Raw genomic sequence first — 18,693 nt, 5'->3', positions numbered from 1 at the left:
CCTCCATTTGTAATTTGTATTAACAACTCACTGAGGCAGCTATGGCTTACACTTTTCAAGTCTATGATTTGCCATTATCCTCAAATATCCGACCTTGGCAGGGGGGATGGTATCCAATCCGTGTGTCAAGTGATACTGAATCCGGGGAAATACGAACAGCCAATGATATTCAGGGGAGCTCCAAGTGTGTAGCTAGATTTGGGCTTATCAGCACCCACTTTGATCGGAAGAATACGGAGAGCCAATCACGATCGCATGATGCGCAATAGGGGCCTGCAATAGTCCCACCTTCTTGGTCTTGTCGCTCGGAGGAATACGTGCAACTGCCAACCGCAAGTATGCATCACTCTGCTGAAAACTCCAAGCGTCGGGTAAAGGAGGCAAAGGTCGGCATTTGATGCTAGTCTGATGTCAGAACTAACATGTATCTCCCCGAAGATCATGTAACACGGAACAATACTGATAAGTCAAGATAACGGCAGAGAAGTCGGATCTTTCTCTGTTGCTGTTCCCACCGTCGATATGGCTGGAGGTCTCTATGATATTTAATCACTGATTCAGAGTATGACGACATTCTTTCTTAGACTTTTCTTTGGCTTCACAAGTAGGCTTCACGGCAACTCAATACCTTACAATGCAATCCCCCGATCAGAAGATCATCATCATTGGCGCTGGCGTGTTCGGCCTGAGCACAGCTCTGTGGCTTGCTCGTGGCGGCTACAAGGACATCACAATCTTTGACCGATGCGCTTTCGACAAGAACTTCTACGACCCTTCAAATGGCTGCGACGGAGCCTCCGCCGACATCAACAAGGTTTTTCGCATGGCCTATGGAGACAAACTCCGGTATGAACCAGCCATGCCCTCCCTGATTGTTGATGCTCAAGCCCACGTTTAGCTATCAGAACCTGGCGCTCGAGGCCAAAGACATGTGGCTCTCGTGGAATGAAGCAGTTGCTGAGACTGCCTCCTCGGACCTTCCGCCCGGCCTGAGTCCAGAGGACAAGCTTCTTCACCTCTGTGGGGCTTACTTCCTTGCAGAGGGATCAGACATGCGAGATTACTATGCCGAAAGTCTGGAGCTGATGAGCAAAACCGCCCCTGACCATCGAAAAATGTTATTTGTGAAAGTAAGTGCAGGCGCAAACTATGTCGATGCAGTCGTCTGTGCTATGGCTGATTTTTACGGTGCAGGGCGATGCCGAAGATGAGGAGCGTCTCAGAAACATTGACCCCAAATGGGTTGAGAAGTACCACATAGTTGACAAGATCAATAGCAGCAACACCAACGGCTTCATAGACATCAATGCTGGTATCACCATCGCAGACAAGGTGACTTATCCTGTGCACATCCAAACGTTCTTTGACATCTGACTCGTGCCAGGCCTGCGTCTATGCTCGCTTCTTGTGCGAGAAGGAAGGTATTAAGTTCGTCCTGGGTGATCCTCAGGGCAAGCTTGAGAAGTTGATCACCGAGGAAAAGAGTGGCCACAAGAAGGTGACCGGTCTTCAAACCTGCGATGGTCTCAGCCATTACGGAGATCTTGTGATCGTTGCTGGTATGAAATTGGCAAACGACATTTTGGATGCACGCGCTGATACACATCTACAGCTGGCAGTTGGACTGCGTCTATCATCCCCGAGGCTCATCGTACGGTCGAAGCCACCGCCGGAACCGTTATGTTCATCGACATTCCCAAGGACAGAATGGATCTCAGGGAGAAGTTTCACCCCGACAACTATCCAGTGTGGTCGTACCGCAAGGGAGACGGTGATCAGTGAGTTCCACATAGAATAAAGCTCTCGCCAGACTCATTGATGACTTCTGCAGATACTACCAGGGCGGTGGTTTCCCCATCAGCAAAGAAGGCCGACTCAAGTTCGGTTTCCGCGGTCGCAAGGTTGGTAATGTTTTGGCGCAACTGTACAATAATGTCTGCTGACTACGGCGCTTGCTTAGTTCACCAACTTTCAAGATCATCCCACGGAACCAAATCTGTATGCATTCCCTAGGATCGTCATTCCGATCCAAGCTTATCACGTGCAGTCGTATTTCAACACCCCGTACCAAATACACCGAAAAGCCAATCGACACGGTACCTCTTTACGGCTTGTGCCGCATGAAAGAAGTTATCGCCGAGGCTTTCCCCGAGTTGGTCGAGTTCGGCTTCACGGATAGCAGAGTAAGTGGCCTGATTCCTCTAAAATACGTGTCCCTTTGCCAATGGAAACAAAACAGCTATGCTGGTATACGGACAGCATTGACAATGATGTGAGTTAGCCCATAAACCTTCTAGTGAGCTTCTACTAACGTCCACAGTATGTCATTGACTACGTACCTGGGTACTCAAAGTCGCTTTTCATCTGCACTGGAGGATCGTAAGTCGTTGGCTATTCCGTCATTCAAATGCTTCAAATCTGACACACAGTTTTCAGAGGTCATGCATTCAAATTCCTTCCCATACTAGGCAGAGTAAGTGTCTTGATAGTCCGAAGAACCCCCGTCTCCACGATTAAAGCATTATCACAAAATGTAAGCTAAAGAGATTTGCAGCATGTCAAGAATCAGCTCGAAGGCATTCCGGACGAGTTTACCCCATTTTGGAAGTGGCGAGTTGCCAAGGAAGGCCATGATAACAATGGGTTATCCGAAGGAGAAGATGGTCCCAGAGAGGTCTCCAAGGTGGAGATGGCAGACCGTGCTGACTTCAAGTTGGAACCCACGAGATTTGCTTGAGGCCTCAGGTAGACATGGCTTTCCGGGGGAAAAGTCCAGAAATTATTCAGGTACCCTGTAGATGGAATAGGACCAGGTAATCTCTTAAATTGCTTTTCTTGACAATGAATTCGACTTTTGGGAGTGCGGCTGAGGGAACCTTTCTGATTGGTCCACGCGGCTTTCGCTCGGGTTTGGATCGGAATTCACGGTGTGCTACGTACGGAACGGTCTCTTTTCTAAACGCCGCGGACCAGTATTTCGGGCCTAGCCTCTGGTTTCGTATCCTTTAAAAGATTCAAGTCTTGTGCTAAGTACATGTAAAATAAACGAACTTTCTAGATATGCCGTTCGAAATTGCAAGGCATGCCTCTGAGCCAGCCAGCAAACCAACAAACCACATACTGAATCAACACCGCTCCCATCATGTCAACCGTCCAAAGTAATACCTCGATACCCAAACCAGCTAAGACAACTATTCCAGCATCAAAGCTACGCCGCCAACCAGCGAACTCTGTTTTCAACGACAATAGCTCTCAGGACGACCAGACAGAAGACCTGCCCCCAAATGGAGGCTACGGCTGGGTTTGCACAGTAGCAGCAGCAGTGGTCAATGGCCATTCATGGGGTTTCAACTCGGCATACGCCGTTTTTCTGGCATACTATCTGGAACACGATATCTTTCCAGGTTCATCGCCACTGGAGTATGCCTTCGTCACGAGTTTAAGCCTCACTTGTCTCCTACTTGTCTCCCCTGTCGCAACAAAATGTGTTCAGAGGTACGGGATCAGGCCCACGATGTTCTGCGGAGTTGTTCTCGAAACAGCCAGCCTTCTTTTGGCCAGTCTATCATCGGAGATATGGCATCTTTTCTTGACTCAAGGAGTGTTATTTGGCAACGGGGTTGGTCTCCTTTTCATACCTACCGCGGCTGTCGTCCCCCAATGGTTCACCACAAAAAGATCGTTGGCCACCGGTATTTCGCTTTCAGGCGCAGGGCTCGGCGGGGGAGTGTATGCCCTTGCCGCGGGTGCAATGATAAGAAGCCTGGGTCTCCAGTGGACGTTTCGAACTTTGGGAATCATCGGCTTTTGCGTCAACACAACCTGCACGATCTTGATACGCGACCGTAAAAAGGCGACCGATTCGAAACAACCTACTTTCGAACTTGCGCTGTTCAAGAAGGCAGAGTATCTTCTACTCCTTGGTTTCGGCGGTTTCACAATGTTGGGATACTTCGTCCTCATCTTCAGTCTCGCGAGCTACGCAACTGAGATTGGCTTGCCGGCCTCCGACGGCGCTCTCATCAGCGCACTTTTCAACTTTGCGCAGGCTGTTGGCCGACCGTTGATTGGATACTTCAGCGATAGCTTCGGGCGGATGAACATGGCTGCGTCAATGACGCTCCTTGCTGGTATACTCTCTCTCACAGTCTGGGTCAATGCGAAAAGCTTCGGTCTTTTAGTCTTCTTCGCCGTCAGCGAGGGGCTGGTTGCAGGGAACTTCTGGGCCACTATCGCACCGCTGATGGCCGAGGTTCTCGGCTTGAACCATGTTCCGTCTGGCTTGAATCTGATGTGGCTGAGTATGGTGCTACCTGCAACGTTCAGCGAGCCAATTGCCTTGCAAATCTACTCTGGGACTGGAAGCTATCTTGGATCACAGCTGTTCACCGGCTTCATGTACATTGCAGCAGCTTTCTGCCTGGTTCTTCTTCGAGGCTGGAAAGTAGGGCATGGAAAGGTCAATTCCTCTGCAATTTCACGTGAATATGGGATGACTGAAGCACCGTCTGACCGCAGTAAATGTGGCGAGAAAGGGGCCTCGCAATCGGCTTCTTTGACGTTTTTGATAGACTGCGTAGCATGGAGGAAGGTCTAGTTTATGTACCCATCAAGCCTAGTGAACTTAAGAGACGACCTTTTCACGCAATTGTCAATTAAACCCAAATGCATCATAGTAACTAAAATTGCAGAACCTCTATATCGGACTAAAAATGTGAAATATTGCGGTAATTACTGCCTGCTGTTGGTGGTATCTTTGGCGCAACTGAAACACTCGCATTTTCTCTATCCTCTTAACTAACTTTTCAACATCGCTAGCAATCAATAGAAGCTATTCATGCCGTGAAATCAACCAGAACCTCGTCCATCTGGGCATTGAAGGTGCCAAAGTACTCCTGACGCTTGTTCTCAAAAGCGTCAAACATTGGCTTCGCGGTTCCAACAGGAATCTGCTCCTCTCCGCCGACCCATCTCTCGTAAACCTCACCCACGAATTCATTCACAGGCATGCCAATCTCATGCCCATTCTTCAAGTCAGGCTGGTTCTTGGCATCGTGGAGCTCAGTCTGGACAGCTGGAGGGTACACCTCGACAATCTTGACTTTGCTTGCGCTGGACTTCAGCTGGGCTCTGAGTGCGAGAATGAAGCCGTGCATGGCAGCCTTCGAGCCGCTGTAGTTGGGGCAGCGCTTCATCGGGATGAGACCGAGCTGAGAGGTGGTATACAGCAAAGCCGTTTGCTTGTTCTGCTTTTGGAGGTGCGGCAAGAAGGCTTTGGTGAGGTGAACGTGGGAAAGGTAATTTGCCAAGAGCTCATCATACACGATGTCAAGGTCCACAGACTCAGGGGCCGTGAAATTGATGCCTCGTTGGACTCCAGCGTTGAGGAAGACGCAATCCAGATTAGGGTGTTCCTTGATGATCGACTCTGCGAACTGCGGGATCTACAGGATGAGGTTAGACCGAGAGCTTCACGGGTTTAAGTCCAATTTAGCTTACCGAATCAAGCTTAAGAATATCAAGAGGTACTCCTGCGGCCTTGTGGGTACCGTATTTGTCGACGAACTTGTCGAGGTTCTCCTTTCGTCTTCCCGCAGCAATGACGAAGATGCCGTTCTCAACGAGTTTGTCCGCAAGAGCAGCACCAATGCCAGAAGTGGCTCCGACGAGAAGAATTTTGTTGTAGGGCAGAGTCATAGTTGCGATTTGGGATGTAGAGTTGCAGTCGGGCAGGTCCGTGAACGATGAGTTGATGAGTACCTGGCTAGAGACTGTTTTCAGGCTAAGCGAAAGAGGTACGATAGTAGTTTCAGAGGACTCTCTGATTTCTTGTATTCTTCTGGACCTCAATTACCTAGACAGAAGTGGCTTTAGACATGATACCTTATATGCTGATACAGTGAACCATTGTCAATGTAGGAGTTATTTCCACGGGCATCGCGTCTCCATTTGTAAGCGACACTCGCATTTATCAGCAAAGGTGGTCCTATCTAGTTTTAGAACTATTTGGAGGTGCTTTCCAGCTTCCGCTGGCGTGATGTTGTACGCGGGGCGGTCCGCTTGTGGGTTGGGCCGGTCCAGTATCGCCACACTTCATCCAATGAAAATTTCACGATGAGCTCGGATTACCCCCACAGCCAACATTCGAAGTTCGCCCCTTTGGACTAAGCATTTTTCACACAACACATCAGACGTCACTCAAGACACGAATTTTCGAGAAACCTTTGTCATCATGTCGTATGCGTTAGACTCACCAATTGAACATCGTCGTAGCGACATCTTGCAGCAGACGGGCAAAAATGAGGAACGTACGTAGGTTAGACCACATGTTGAGGTAGTCTTGTCGAGCATAGAGCTTCTCCGGACTTAAGTAGCTGATTTATGCTATCGTATATTGATAAGGATAGACAGGTTTCATAGCTCCTAGCAAATCGGACATTGATATATTAAGCGGTATCAAACCCGGATAAGAGCCAACATGACTGACATCCGCCAACGCTGCCTGCTCAATGATCGGACCTTTGTTATCGAACAACGGAATGAGTTGAAATAGCACAACCATGAAGCTAATCGCGCCTTTTAAGATGAGACCCAGTGTTTTAAGGCCTCCAGCACAGAGGGTGATTTAAAGTAGTCAAAGTTGTTGCTTCACATCTTCTAAACTTGACCAAGCAAACTTACCACAACTAATACTCTTTCAGCTACTTTTCGGGATGCGTTGAGTGAACTCGATCAATTGTCTCTGTCGCAAAAAGAAAATGCTTTGGTCTCTAAGTCTATGAATGAGAGGGCAGATTGGTTGACTCGTCCTCTGAGCAGAATACCCGTATGCAACGCCAACCCTGCCCTTCACAACACCACGTCCAAATAAAGTTGTTTCTTCTACAACTTGGTTCGTATCGAGATGTACATAACTTCTGCCTTGGCCAGAACTTCTCCGTTCTGATCTTCTATCTGCGCACTGACGAAGTTCTTCCGCCCCTCGATCTTGGAGATCTTGGACCTGACAAGAATCGTGCCCGGAGCAGGGACCGGTCTGAGAAACGTCGTGTTCAGATACGCCGTTCGGAAGTCCTTGTTGGGTTCCGCGCCTTCTGGTCTCTGCGCCACAATCGTCATGCCCGTGACTTCGTCCAGAATCAACGCAACGGCGCCCCCATGAGCCGCCTCGGGAAAGCCGATCATGCCATCTTTCAGGGTGATGAGCGAACACAACTCGTCGACTTTCCAATCTGGCGGTTGTGGCCGCGGGTGCAAAACAAGCCAGGCGGTGATGGTGTTTGGTGTGTTGAGAGTCCCGCCGACATATGAATTCTCTTTTGTTGGCAAGATTGTCCTATTCGCCGACACTTGAACAACGTGGGCGGGCGAGTCGAACTTGGCGAGGACTTTTGCGCACCATGGAATGGATGCGAAGTGTTGGTACTCCGGATGCGACTTGACGGCTTCGGATGTCATGGCGAAAGGGAGGGCATTGAGTGCGATCGTCAGTCAACCGTAGTACTTGCGGTGAACAAAATTTCGAACGATAGCCTAGGTGAGGGGTTGCTTGGATGGAGTTGCCTCGGTTTCGTTATGCGGGGTTCTGGCTAGTTCCGAGGCTGGCGTGGACAGGGGGAGCTGCCTGTTCAACTGTCAACCACGTACCACAACGCGTAGGCGATCTCGAGGCGTACTTTAGACTTTGCCCTTGGAACCTTCAGCTTGAGATTGGACAACTCTCAAACGAATATCTTTGTCACATTTTGAAGAGCATATCGGACGACACGTGGATGTTTGGGTTCGAGTTGCCCACGTCTTCGGAAGGCCAAGGCCTAGACAGCCGTCAACTAATGACTCGCAAATTCGTTATCGAATCACTGTCGACGACTAAGGAAGCCGAGCGTCCGAGACTGGCAACTAATTCATCACCGTGAGAGGGAAAAAATGATTCAGGGCTACATAAACTCTCTTTAAGCTTGTTCGACGCAGACCTTCCACGCGCCTAGAGTTTTGCGCCTAGGCCTGAAGCCCGTTTGTGCTCTTCCCGCCATGCAAGATCGCTCAGGATCTCCTCGCTTCCCCCGCCAATGACTTTCAGACGCAGGTCGCGTGAGATTTGCTCAGTCATTGTCACGCCTTTTTCGAAACCCATTCCGCCGTGTATCTGCTGGCTTTCCCTGACGGCCTGTTCAACCATTCTGCCGCCTTGGATCTTGGCAAGTGCAATTCTACCTGCGACGTCCTTGGTCTGCCAGCCGTGGATCTTTACGTGGTATGCTATCTGCTCCAACCAAGCCCAATGCCCTTCAACCTCACGCGCTATGGTGGTGAGCTTATGGCGGATAATTTGATGGGAGGCAAGCGGCTTTCCGAATGTCTCGCGATCGTGCGCATGCTGCAGCGCTTCCGAGAGACAAATTCGGGCTTGCCTATTGCAGTCCACTGTCAAAATGAAGCGCTCTTTGTTGAAGTTGCGCATGATGATGGGGAAGGCGCCGTTCTCTTTCCCCAGTAAGTGATCGACCGGGACTTTCACGTTCTCCAGAATGACCCACGATGAGCCGCCCGCGTTGTGACCGGAGTTGTGGATCTTCCTGATTGTGATGCCTGGCGAATTCAGAGGTACCACGAGAAGTGAAATGCCACTTCGACCAGGCTCACCCATCCGTACAGCGGTAGTCATATGAGTCGCCCACGGCGCGCCGGTAACCCATTTCTTACGCCCGTTGACAACGTAAAATTTCCCATCGGCAGTCTTCTCAGCAGTGGCTCGTATCGCGCTCACATCACTGCCGGCCGTCGGCTCCGTGATGGCAAGACAGAAACTCGTCTCCCATGTGAAAAGCCCCGGCAGCCACCGTCTCTTCTGCTCTTCGGTCCCCGCCGTCCAGATAGGCGGGGCACCCACATTCGACGCCCCCGCCAGCGCGAGGGGCACCCCGCTGGGGATGCGGGCCATCTCGTCCATCAGGATGAGCTCGTGAAAGACGTCGAGCTCGTCGAATGGGATCCCCGCGATTGTCATGAGCTCCCTCGGCCGGTACTCCCTGGGCACGTCCAGGAAAGCAAGACCGGACTTGGCGAATTGCAGTCTGGCGGCCAAGGGGCACTCGCCGGCGGCCTCCCACTCCTGTGCGTATGGCAGCAGGTGGGTGTCGACAAAATCCCGCACGTATGCTTGGAACCTCCGGTGAGAGTCATTATAGTATGGGCTTTCAAGAGCGTTGAACCACGCCGGCTCGCCCCACCTATCTCGGGCTTGGATGTCAGCTTGGGAACGGAGGGAGAATAGGGGGAGGTTCGGGGCAGTACGGAGCGAGGGTGCCAACCGCCGTGCGTCCCTCATTTGGGAGCACTGGCTTCGGTGACCCGGTATGGTTGGCGGACATGCTGCGACGTTGCTGTGGTCGGTTTTACGAGATGGTATTAGATGCTACTGCATACACGTGCGATCCACGGGAGGCGAAGGTGGCTGGGGGGCATGAACGGTCTGATACTCGGATTCTCTGCTATCGGGATCACTTTGAAGAAATATGCAGGCGGGAAACGCCGCAGTAAAACTGATTGCCAAAGCGTTGCGAGATTACTACACAGTAGAGTTTGTGGCCGCAGCAGCACTTTCATGTGAAGTCTGTATCAGAGTCGATGCGCCTTCAATGCGAGGGAGCGCAGGGTCCACGCGAGTCAAGCGCGTATCCACGATGGGCCCAATTTGGATATCTCCGCAATTGAGTGACTACCGGCCGGTTCGTCCGGGGCTGGGAGCGACAGGGGAGCTCCTCCGCGTCAAAGAGACAACCAGCGGGGTCCTGATATGTCCCGGGCTACGATATCCGTTTGGTCCTGAGCGCCTGTCGTGCGTGGGTTTACGACCAATGCACCAGACTGAATAGTGTCAAGAGCGTCCCACCGGCTCTTGGCGAGAACGAAAGCTTATTTCATTGACATTCCCAAGCAAGAGGATGCCAAGACCGTTTAACGTGCTCATAATTCGTGTAATATTGCGACCAATCAAACAAAACGTTATGGCTGGCTAAATGGACGTCTGATCACGCAATACTCTAAACTCTAGGTATCGTGGTGTGGGAGGTCCGTAAAGGTTACACCGTAGTTGACCTAAGGTCAAGCACCTCGGCGATCTTTCCACTCCTAGGATTGACAGCGAGTTCCTGCATGGTGACAAAGTTTACCTGCAGCTCGTTGACTAAATCCTTCTCGACGTGTTCCCGAAACATCGGCCGCACCACCCCGAGCTCTCCTCTCAGCCCTGCCTGCAACTGCGAACTCTCCTCGTCTGTGGTCGGCTTGTACGCGACGTTCAAAGTGAGAAGGTCCTTCCTATCTTCGCGCGTGACGACGGCTTGAATCTTGCCCACCGGTCTGTCTTTGAGAACCGTCGAGACGATGCGTCTCAGGTCCACAAAGTCGATGGAGACGGGGCCGAGGCGGATGGCCGTGCGGTCCCTGTCAAGGACGCGGAAAAGACCAAGCGCTGGATCAACCCACGCGGCTCGATCGCCGGACGGGTAGCGGATAATGGGCATCAGACGGCGCTCCACGTTCGTGACGACCAAGCTGCCCGCCTCGCCTGGGGTTGTCGTGACCACGCCATCGTCGTTGACGATCTCGACGATGATGTTGGGGCTGTTGACTTGGTGAAGACGGGGGTCGTTGTTGTAGTCCTCGGGCTTTGGCGGCAGACCAATGATCCCGCAGTCCATGGAGCCATAGACGACGGATCGGATAGTTGCGTTGGGGAAGGCTGCCTTCAGGAGTCCCGCTTGGTCGTCGTAAAATGCCTCGCCGGAGAACAACAGCAACCGCACGGAAGGGTGAGTCTTTCCAGCTTCGAGGATGCGTTCTGCCAGCTGCGACATTGTTGTGACTGTGGCTAGAACAACTGTGGCCTCAAATTCAACGATGTGTCTCTCCATCGATGGGATACCGACATGTCCAGCGACTGGGAGTTGAATGGCGCCACACGGTAGGTGATACACCGACAGGATGTGAAGCAAGAAACTGCCGTAGAGGTCGCCGGCGTAGAATAAGTTGGCGACCATGTCTCCTTCGCGAACACCGCATCGCGCCAGCGACTCTGCCAACTGCGTTGAAAGACCATGAAACTCTTTTTGGTCGTAGAATGAGACTTTGGGGTGATTGGTTGTGCCTGAAGACTAGTGAGTCGGAGCTTCAACCAGTCTTACTTCATGATACCCACCTCCCGTTTTGAAAATAATCCCATCTTTCTGCTTTGATGTTATGACTTGGCTGTTGAGACAGGTATTGGATTCCCAAAAAGACTCATGATCAACTGTAGGCAAGTCTCTGAGTGAGACTGTTGCCTCTTTCTGGACTCCCCTAGACTCCCAAAATTTGGCATAGTATGATGAGTTCAACCTCACGAATTCAAGGAGTTCCGTGAGGTCTCTGCTGCCGGCGCCGTTGACTTTGGGAACTGTCATGTTGGTCTGTAGGCGCGTTGAGTCGAGTTACTTGGTTCCAGGGTTGTTGCGAAGTCGACATTCAGATTCAACTGATAAATCACCGAAAACGACTCTGGTCCATGACAGCGGAAATGAGACAGGTGGTCAAGGTTCACTCCCTAATTATCAGATGGACGACCGTACCCGGCCTTTGTCGGAGGCTGAGTGTTGCCCCGGCGTCCGTCATCGTTCATGGATATCCTCAGTTGTGTTCTGCGTTACGACAGATAGAGTTCAGAGGTGCAGGGACTTGTGACTATTGTCAAAGAGGATCAACTCGCAAAATGGACTGATTTACGAAGAGGACGGAAGTCGGCGAGGAGATGGAAATACACTGTAGGTTTGCCCTAGAAGCCTGTCTCTCGCAGCCTCATTTCTAGAAACCCACAAAGAAGCCGTTTAAGCTTTTTTGATTGCGCCGGATCAATAGTGCTGGAATCTCTCAGCGACCGTGCGCCTACATTCCCGTGCGCCCTACCCTTGCGCTTAGGCTTGATGGTGATGGGCAACTTGGGATAGGTAACGGCGTGGGCGCAGCTGGAGACGCCACGAGAGGGAGAGTTTGCGCAGATATATGAATCCGAGGAGCCCATGGCTTGTGGTGTCTCTGTCTGAACCTTTCTATCCGTACCCGAGTTTCCCCCCTCTTACCCGATCTTCCCCGAGTGGGTCGCGACGTTATCGCACGGTCCCTTGTTTTGAGAACACTTGGGGACACGCGGTTCGGTTTGGGGTCTTGGGGCGGTTGGAGAAGATGGAGAGAGAGTCGCAAGAATTGACCAATGAAGTGTACCCAAAAGAAACCCTCTGTCAACAGCAGAAGGAGGGGTTCTCAGGGTCCTGTGGCCACCACCCACCCGCGTTGGAAGAGACGTTTAAACGAGGTTCAAGCTCAAACACAGAGTGGGGGTCAATCTTTCCGTACGAAGTCGCAGAGAGCCAGGGGTAAAAGTGTTGGGGTTGAGGGTGCCTTCTTTGTGGGTTTTCCAAGCCTCTTGCAATTCGCACGTGGAGCCGAACCCTGGCATATCTTCTCCTGCTAGGCCTGATTGCGTTTAGCCCTGTTTAACCGAGGAAGCCTCTTCTTGGATATGCATGGATCGAAAGATTCAAAACAGCACGACAGATCCGCGGGTCTCAACAGAGTGAGAGAGCGTTGCTCACCGCCTGCGAAAGGCGGGCAAGTGTGGGTTGCCTCTCTCTTTCTCTCTATCTTTGCGATATACGGTGTGTGCATGTTGCAGTGTCGCAGTCAGTTTTGGATCCTCAGGGACAACGCATCAAGAGACAAACGGGACGGGCAGGCGGTCGCCGCGCCACCACGCGGCTCTGAGCTCTTCAGCGTTTCTCCTGAGTAATTCGAGCAGGAGACAAAGAAGAGGTGGCTTGAACTGAACCAATTTGAGTCATGAAGTGCACTGCGGAAGACGTCTGGCCCGAGGCTCTGCGAGGCTATCGGCCGGCGGCCACAAGGTTGGTCCTGGCCGCGAGTCACGTCTTTGGCTGACACTCGCGCGATTCCAAACACTTGCCATTGGCACACTGACCATCGTAATTTTTTTTCTGCCGGCCCATGGCAATGCATGTGGGCAACAAAGTCCAGACTGTTTGGACCCCTATTCAGCAGATCGTCCACGTCCCTGACCATGGAACCGACGTTGACCCACTGCCGTCTAGGTTGGCGCTGGGTCCTTAACGAAAAAAGAACAAGGAGAAGACACGTCGTTGCATGTGCCGTGGCGGTGACAGCCAAGTCCCTTACGCAGTAGTTTTTTTTTCTCCATCCCCCCCTTCCGCAAAAGCGATAATCGCACCTACCCATTTTACCTCGGGCAAGCGAGAATTTTCACCTTTTTTCCGTCATCCCCCAGCTTCATCTGGTGCTTTTGCTCCGTCGACATTCACTTTCTTTCTCAGCCTTGAACCTGAGGAGACTTCTGTTCATCTCATATACGCCAGCCTATAGACAGAAGCATCTCAAACATCCCAGGTTGCACCTGTCACACACAATGGCGGCTCGTCAACGTACCACGACCGCGGTGGTCGAGAAGCCCCAGCAGGTTAGTCGGGAGCCTCCTTCCGGATCGCGATCTCGATCGATGGACCAAACTGACCCTCATTCCAGAAGACCTCTGAGCCTGAGTACCCTGATATCCAGACCATCAGGGACACTATTCCCGCTCACTGCTTTGAGCCTTCGCTGTGGACATCCTTCTACTATGTCTTCCGTGACTACTCCATGGTGGCCGCCCTCGTCTGGGCTGCTCTCACCTACATCCCCGCCATCCAGGACCCCATCGTCCGCGGTGCCGCGTGGATGATTTACGGCTTCGTCCAAGGCCTCGTTTGCACTGGTGTCTGGATTTTGGGTCACGAGTGCGGCCATGGTGCCTTCTCCAAGAACCAGAAGCTGAACGACGTGGTCGGCTGGGTGCTCCACTCCTCCCTCATGGTCCCCTACTTCTCTTGGAAGTTCTCTCACCACCGTCACCACCGCTTCACCGGTCACATGCAAAAGGACATGGCCTTCGTCCCCGCCACTCAGCCCAAGGCCTCCAAGAAGCCCCTGTTCGGTGCCATCGACCTCCACGAGCTCTTCGAGGACACCCCCATCCTCCAGCTCATGAACCTCCTTGGCCACCAGCTGTTCGGATGGCAGATGTACCTCTTCTTCAACGCCACCGCCGGCAAGGGCAGCAAGCAGCGCGAGGTCAGCGCTCTTGGACGCTGGATCAACGTCAGCCACTTCGACCCCTTTAGCGCCGTCTTCCGTCCCAACGAGGCTATCTTCATTGCCATTTCCGACCTTGGCCTGGCCATCACCCTCTCCATCCTTTACAAGGCCGCCCAGATCCTGGACGTCTCCACTGTTCTCCTCCTCTACGCCGTTCCGTACTTCTGGGTCCACCACTGGCTCGGTATGCACTAACCCCTTTCTCTTACTGTTCACCCCGGAACTCATTAGAGTTTTCGAGCGTTTTCGCGTTTGATAGAGTGCTAATCGATACCCCTCAGTTGCTATCACCTACCTCCACCACAACCACCCTGACGTCTACCACTACAACGAGGACGGCTGGACTTTCGTCAAGGGTGCCCTGGCCACCATTGACCGCGACTTCGGATTCGTTGGCAAGCACCTCTTCCACGGTATCATCGAGAAGCACGTCGTTCACCACCTCTTCCCGTAAGATCATTGGCCCCTCACTTGAAACACCGATAAGATCTCATTGCTAATATCGCTCAGTCGCATTCCCTTCTACAAGGCCGATGAGGCCACTGAGGCCATCAAGCCCCTCCTTGGCGACCTGTACCACTCCGACGAGCGCAGCTTCCTGGGCCAGCTCTGGTCTGTCTTCGGCACTCTCAAGTATGTCGAGAACGACCCGACCTGCCCTGGCCGCATGAGATGGGCCAAATAGAGAGTTGCCACAAACAACTCATAAAAACCCCCTCCTTTTGATTTTAGACGCAAATAGACGAAGTGATAGACATAGACTTTTTTTGGTTCAACTCCGCAAGAGTTAGAGTTCGCTAGAGAGTGGCAAGCATTAGAATTAGTTGCGGAGACAAAGAAAATCTAGACAAAATGGCTGGCCAAGGCTGGAATTTCACTTGAAACTATGGCTCAACTGTGAACACGCAATTTGTCGGCGACTATCTGAGAAGATGTTGCAAGCCGAGTCCGACGGTCTTTTATCAAGTTACGTACGCTGCGCCGCGCCGCAGGCCTTCTGTCAATAACGTGCTTTTGTTGCCGTTTTGGGAAACTGCCTAGACCAGAACACGATGAGCGACCGTACGGGCTCCTGTACGGAGAACATGGGTCTCTCCGATCTTGAACAAAGTTTACAGCCAATACGTGAGATTTCAGAAATCGAATGCAACATATCCCCCATGTTGTCTCTTCTTCGCATGACACGCAGGCGCTTAGTCAAGGGAAGCCCAGTCATGTCAACCCGAATCTGGACCTCCCGATTCGCGCCAGCTCCTCGGGCTGGGGCTTGGAGATGCACACCACCGTACATCCTCCCAGGATTCCAGGAAGCATGGGGCAGCTACCCCGTCGTCCGACTTAATTTAATAGAGTTCACACGGGTTGAAACAGCGCATCACAACAGCCTCACATAGGTGCGAATACTGGATAGGGACTGAGTCGTGCAAATCGCATCAGCTTCGAGACCCAGGGCCACGGCCGTATGCTCCGGCCTGGGTTGGCTTGTAGAGGCACGCAAGCCGGTATTGGAAGCAGTCCGGCGGGAGGAAAGTAATGAGTGTTCATCCTATATTGGCAATACCGAGTGGAAGGTCCGGCTGGACTATGCCATGAGTGATCGTCTGTCTGCTCTGGTACAAGTAGTGTCAGTGTCTCTCACATTGATCACTCGTTTTCGCTTGGTCCAGTACTTCAAAACCCATCATCCCATATTGTCAGTCGTTCACTTCATTGAGATTGAAAGCATTGACTTGGACATCATCTGTCTAAGTCTCAGACAACATGGCCTCGGCTTACATGATCGCGATCTACTTCGCGGTAGTCATCTTTGCCGGTATTCAGATCAAGCACAAGATCAACAACTACAAGTCCCCTCTTAGAAAGGTCCCGGGTCCATGGTACGCCCCTTTGACCAACCTTCACCTCCAATATCTCTTCTCTACTGGAAACATCTGGAAGTTGGTGCAAACAAGTCACAAGAAGTATGGAGGCATTGTGCGTCTTGGACCTCGTCAGGTCTGGATCTCAGACAAGGAGGCCATGAAGACGATTTTGGTCAAGACCGATCTTCCCAAGGTTGCCATGTACGCTGAGATTTCTCGCGACAAGTTCAGCCCTGGTCTTTTTGGTGAAATGTAAGTGTTTACGCGATCCTACGATAGCATGGTCTAAGACTAAGTCCTACCTCTACAGCCGGCCCGAGCCGCACAAGCGCCTTAAGCGTTTCTTGTCACCCGCCTTCACGGTCAACTACATCGACAATCTCGAGATGTTCTTCAAAACGACTGTTCGTGATTTGCTCAACAAGTATCAGACGCAGATCAACGCCGACCCCGTCTACTATGCCAAGAAGGGCATCGAAGTTGACTTGATGGACGATCTTCACAATGTTGCTCTTGACATGTAAGTTACAGAAGGCATCGTCTGTTAGAGCTTCACAGCTAATGTAAACCAGTATGGGAGAATGTTCCTTCGGAAAGGGGTTCGGCCAGACCAACCCAGACAGCATGATCGAAGACGGTGTCGACGAGAGAATCTGGAAGTCCATTCCCCGCTCCATTTTCGATGGTCTTAGCAAGAGATACCAAGTAAGACCTACACTTCCAAAGCTTCCAAGCGATCATCTTTGTCTGACTTGAGTTGCAGACCGTCTACGTCAAGAAGTTCTTCCGTTCGTTCGGCATTGATATTCAATTCGACTGGCCCGCCGAGATGATTACCGCTATCGACGCCGTCGTCCAACGCCGCAAACGCACACACGATATCGAACGCCGCGATCTTCTCCAGCACCTGATCGAGGAAGGCAAGAAGCCTGACACCGGTACTACCATGAACGCCCGTGACATCGTCGACCAGATGGCAGAAATTCTCCTCGCCGGCTCCGAGACCACATCCGGCACTATCGGCTGCCTCTTCCTCGAGTTGGCGCGCAACCCCGACGTCCGTGCCAAGCTGTTCGCTTCGCTCCCTTCCAAGGGCTTCAACGACGAAATCGTCACCAGCAAAGCAGTCCGCAGCGAGCCTGAGTACGAGTACCTCGAGGCCTGTATCAAGGAGAACCTCCGCCTGCACCCCATCGCTTCTGAGATGGGCCGCCGCACCGGCAACCAGTGGGTCAATCTCTGCGGCTACGACCTTCCTCCCCACACCGTCGTCTCCGCCTCATACCGCGACTTGCACCGCAACGAAGAGTTCTGGCCCCAGGCTGAGCGCTTCTGGCCTGAGAGATGGTTGGCCGAGGACAAGCGCGAAGGTGCTCCCGCTCCCGAGTAAGTGGCCACGGCGTTTGGGTTCTGTCCAGAATTTTTCCAGAAGCGACTAACATTTGCACTAGCATGGATGCTTACTACCCCTTCTCTGGAGGCAAGCACTCTTGCATCGGTATCAAGTAAGTTTATGCTTTCCCCTCTGCTGTCGATCTCCATTCTGACAGAACTCTAGCTTTGCATGGGCCGAGATGAGAATGGTCGCAGCCAACCTGCTTCAGAGATTTGACGTTCTCGAAGTTCCTGGACAGGATATTGACTTCCGCCAGTACATCACCATGCAATTTGCGACTGGTCACTGGAAGGTGGTGCTCAAGCCCAGGAACTGAGCTTCCAGAAAACCCACGCCAGAAGACCCGAAACGAACTGTCACGTTGATGAAAGAGATTGGACCTCACTGTTTTGCGCATCTTCGCGTTGCGTGCATCTATAGAATTTGGATTGTATTTCACGGCCCATGGCACCGGAGTCGGAGTTTGGGAGACGGCATTTCACGGCATGCAGAGAGAACTACCCATGGAGCTCAAGACACCCCAGATAGCATGGCCCAGGCATAGGCAGCCCTTGAAATTGAACAAAGAAAAAGTTTCAGCAAGTTCTGTTGCAGTTCTCATTACGCCGCGGCGCATCTTTCTCATCCGTCGGGCTAAACCCGCTGACCTGACCCTTACAAGCGCAGCTGAGCATGCCTCCTCAAAGTTTCGCCAATGGTTATTGAAACCTACAGATCGCATGGGACGAAGGACTTGCCGTTTCTGATTATCTAGAAAGAAAGTGCTCAGCTCTACGTTACAGTGGGTATCGCAGCTTTCACATGCAAACGGGAAGCTTATTGTGTGACCAATTACGAAGGCCTCGTACTGTGCACACGCCGTTGTTGTCTCTCTGTCGATGGGGCCAAATGGGCATGTCATCTGACAGAATCGTCTCAGTGAACAACGGAGAACCTGGTCGCCTACCCCGGGGACGGGCAGAATCAAAAAGCTTATTCAAGCGGTCCCTAGTGGAGACGGGGAGACTGCGCAGCGCATGGGGTACGACGAGCAAAAGGTCCACGGGGGGTCCCCGGCGAGAAAGTCACCGGCTTGGCGGTCCCGGTCGGCGGCGGCTTTTTGACAAAGGGCCCGGAAAACGCGGATGTTGCGAGAGATGCTGCGGCACTAGGTAGAGTTGTCCCACCGGCGGGGCGACGCAATGTAACTTGTTGATTACTGATTGACAGTGGCAGGAACAAGAGGGGTTCCTGAGT

General features: G+C 52.2%; 8 protein-coding genes across 8 annotated transcripts; 4 read left to right on the top strand and 4 right to left on the bottom strand.

Annotated features, from left to right (window-relative positions):
* Positions 1-634: 634 nt before the first annotated feature.
* On the top strand, positions 635-2,737 carry fap1-4 (L-pipecolate oxidase; the record flags this gene model as incomplete). Its single annotated transcript, XM_032029513.1, has 12 exons — positions 635-846; positions 899-1,130; positions 1,195-1,332; positions 1,385-1,559; positions 1,613-1,778; positions 1,832-1,901; positions 1,961-1,998; positions 2,048-2,183; positions 2,240-2,272; positions 2,321-2,379; positions 2,437-2,473; positions 2,555-2,737. 12 exons carry the CDS (start codon positions 635-637, stop codon positions 2,735-2,737), a joined length of 1,479 nt encoding a protein of 492 aa, XP_031891046.1.
* A 777-nt stretch (positions 2,738-3,514) lies between these two features.
* Positions 3,515-4,597, top strand: MCH2-1 (putative transporter MCH2; the record flags this gene model as incomplete). Its single annotated transcript, XM_032029512.2, has 1 exon — positions 3,515-4,597. The coding sequence occupies one exon, from the start codon at positions 3,515-3,517 to the stop codon at positions 4,595-4,597; it is 1,083 nt and encodes a 360-aa protein (XP_031891048.2).
* Positions 4,598-4,835: 238 nt separating this feature from the next.
* dltE-1 (putative oxidoreductase DltE) lies at positions 4,836-5,697 on the bottom strand (the record flags this gene model as incomplete). The annotated part of the gene is made up of 2 exons (XM_032029509.1): positions 4,836-5,444; positions 5,500-5,697. 2 exons carry the CDS (start codon positions 5,695-5,697, stop codon positions 4,836-4,838), a joined length of 807 nt encoding a protein of 268 aa, XP_031890770.1.
* Positions 5,698-6,882: 1,185 nt separating this feature from the next.
* Them4 (Acyl-coenzyme A thioesterase THEM4) lies at positions 6,883-7,458 on the bottom strand (the record flags this gene model as incomplete). The annotated part of the gene is made up of 1 exon (XM_032029508.1): positions 6,883-7,458. One exon carries the CDS (start codon positions 7,456-7,458, stop codon positions 6,883-6,885), a length of 576 nt encoding a protein of 191 aa, XP_031890771.1.
* A 526-nt stretch (positions 7,459-7,984) lies between these two features.
* Positions 7,985-9,371, bottom strand: CGGC5_v014634 (Acyl-CoA dehydrogenase; the record flags this gene model as incomplete). The annotated part of the gene is made up of 2 exons (XM_066153127.1): positions 7,985-9,230; positions 9,295-9,371. The coding sequence occupies 2 exons, from the start codon at positions 9,369-9,371 to the stop codon at positions 7,985-7,987; spliced, it is 1,323 nt and encodes a 440-aa protein (XP_066007375.1).
* A 711-nt stretch (positions 9,372-10,082) lies between these two features.
* CGGC5_v014633 (Phenylacetate-coenzyme A ligase) lies at positions 10,083-11,444 on the bottom strand (the record flags this gene model as incomplete). Its single annotated transcript, XM_032029506.1, has 2 exons — positions 10,083-11,149; positions 11,201-11,444. 2 exons carry the CDS (start codon positions 11,442-11,444, stop codon positions 10,083-10,085), a joined length of 1,311 nt encoding a protein of 436 aa, XP_031890765.1.
* A 2,030-nt stretch (positions 11,445-13,474) lies between these two features.
* Positions 13,475-14,884, top strand: CGGC5_v014632 (Oleate hydroxylase FAH12; the record flags this gene model as incomplete). Its single annotated transcript, XM_032029505.1, has 4 exons — positions 13,475-13,525; positions 13,591-14,383; positions 14,481-14,649; positions 14,710-14,884. The coding sequence occupies 4 exons, from the start codon at positions 13,475-13,477 to the stop codon at positions 14,882-14,884; spliced, it is 1,188 nt and encodes a 395-aa protein (XP_031890762.1).
* Positions 14,885-15,960: 1,076 nt separating this feature from the next.
* Positions 15,961-17,773, top strand: FUS8-1 (Cytochrome P450 monooxygenase FUS8; the record flags this gene model as incomplete). The annotated part of the gene is made up of 6 exons (XM_032029504.1): positions 15,961-16,313; positions 16,372-16,581; positions 16,634-16,766; positions 16,825-17,447; positions 17,513-17,566; positions 17,620-17,773. The coding sequence occupies 6 exons, from the start codon at positions 15,961-15,963 to the stop codon at positions 17,771-17,773; spliced, it is 1,527 nt and encodes a 508-aa protein (XP_031890763.1).
* Positions 17,774-18,693: the final 920 nt, after the last annotated feature.

Source organism: Colletotrichum fructicola (assembly GCF_000319635.2).
Source record: "Colletotrichum fructicola Nara gc5 chromosome Unknown KSG_Nara_v1_contig09, whole genome shotgun sequence".
Lineage (NCBI taxonomy): Eukaryota > Fungi > Ascomycota > Sordariomycetes > Glomerellales > Glomerellaceae > Colletotrichum > Colletotrichum fructicola.
The sequence above is the reverse complement of the archived record's forward strand: the minus strand, read 5'-3'. Positions and strand labels throughout refer to the sequence as shown.